This window comes from Elephantulus edwardii, unplaced genomic scaffold (assembly GCF_000299155.1).
Source record: "Elephantulus edwardii isolate Elephantulus edwardi_28Jun2011 unplaced genomic scaffold, EleEdw1.0 scaffold00270, whole genome shotgun sequence".
NCBI lineage: Eukaryota > Metazoa > Chordata > Mammalia > Macroscelidea > Macroscelididae > Elephantulus > Elephantulus edwardii.
Window position 1 is genome coordinate 84,032 of NW_006400020.1, and position 1,288 is coordinate 85,319.

General features: G+C 42.9%; 1 protein-coding gene across 1 annotated transcript in view; it reads right to left on the minus strand.

Moving 5' to 3' along the window:
• Positions 1–237: 237 nt before the first annotated feature.
• PPM1K (protein phosphatase, Mg2+/Mn2+ dependent, 1K) overlaps positions 238–1,288 on the minus strand; it is a 27,877-nt gene continuing 26,826 nt past the window's right edge. Inside the window, exon 6 of the mRNA XM_006900004.1 lies at positions 238–369. Within this exon, the coding sequence (XP_006900066.1) occupies positions 238–369 (132 nt within the window). The remainder of the gene's footprint in view (positions 370–1,288) is intronic.

Consider the following 1,288-nt stretch of genomic DNA (forward strand, 5'->3'; position numbering starts at 1 on the left):
AAACCATTTCTTATTTGCTCATGAAAACCATTATTCGCTCAACTTGAAGACTCAGAACAGCTTAATTACAAGTGTCTTATATTGAGCACATTAAGCTTAACACATATAAAGGCATTTAGGAAACACTACTATGCTAGTGGTTACTAGGTTACACTTGTACACGGATTCAGTCAAACAGGGTCACACCATGCTCAGTGAACAAACTAGTGCACAGAAAATTCCAGTCCCAGCAAATGGTCAGGCCCATCGTCCACTGGAGGCAAAGCTTCTGCTGAACGAGAAGTGGATTTCGGAGTTCTTGTATTTTCCCCAGGCACCAAAAGGCACTACTACTGCTGTACTGTTATCTTCCGTCCCGTACAGCATTGCCTACATTGTTTGGCAGGAAGAGAAAGAAAAACAATGGAAATTAGAATCTGTACAAAGAGAAATCCCACGGTGACCCTACATGTAGTACAACTGTTCTGTTAGGTTTTCAAGGCTGTCACCTTTCAGAAGCAGGTGGTGGTGGCTGTTAGGTTCTGTTGAGTCAGTTATGAATCATGATGACCCTATGAACAGCCATCCTGAAAGCTGCCCTATCCTGGGCCATCCTCACCATCTCTGAGACACTAGAGCCCCAAAGTTACAATGTCAACCCAACTCGTTAGGGGTCTTCCTCTCCTTCTCTAACTCTCTATCTTTCCAAATATGATGTCTCTTTTAAGAAACAGCCTTGCCTAGTGGCATGTCCAAAGCATAAAAGCAGCAGCTTTGTCATCCTTGCTTCCAAGGAGAACTTTGGACACATCCTTTCAAGTACATATCTGTTTGTTCTTTTGGCAGTCCATGGGGCATTCTGTACTCTTCTCCAGAACCACAACTCAAAGGAATCAACTCTTCTATTATCCTTATTCATTGTCCAGCTCTCTCATATGTACGTAGCAGGTGGTTAAGAAGACCATGGCCTGAATCAGGTGCACCTTAGTCTTTGAACTGACATCACTGCTCTTCAATATTTTGAAGAGGTTCCTGACAGCAGGCTTGCCCAATGTAATACATCTCCTGATTTCATGACTGCTAATATGAAGGGTGGTGATTGTTGAACCAAGCAAGATGAAATTATTAACAGTTTCAATCTTTTCTCCATCTATAGTAATGTGTTGTTGTTGTTATGTGCCGTCAAGTCATTTGCGACTCATAGCGACCCTATGCACAACAGCCCTAAATCATGCTCTATCCTGTGCCAATCTCATTGCCTCTGACAAACCCATCCCAAGTACCCCAGTCACTGAATCAATCCACCTCA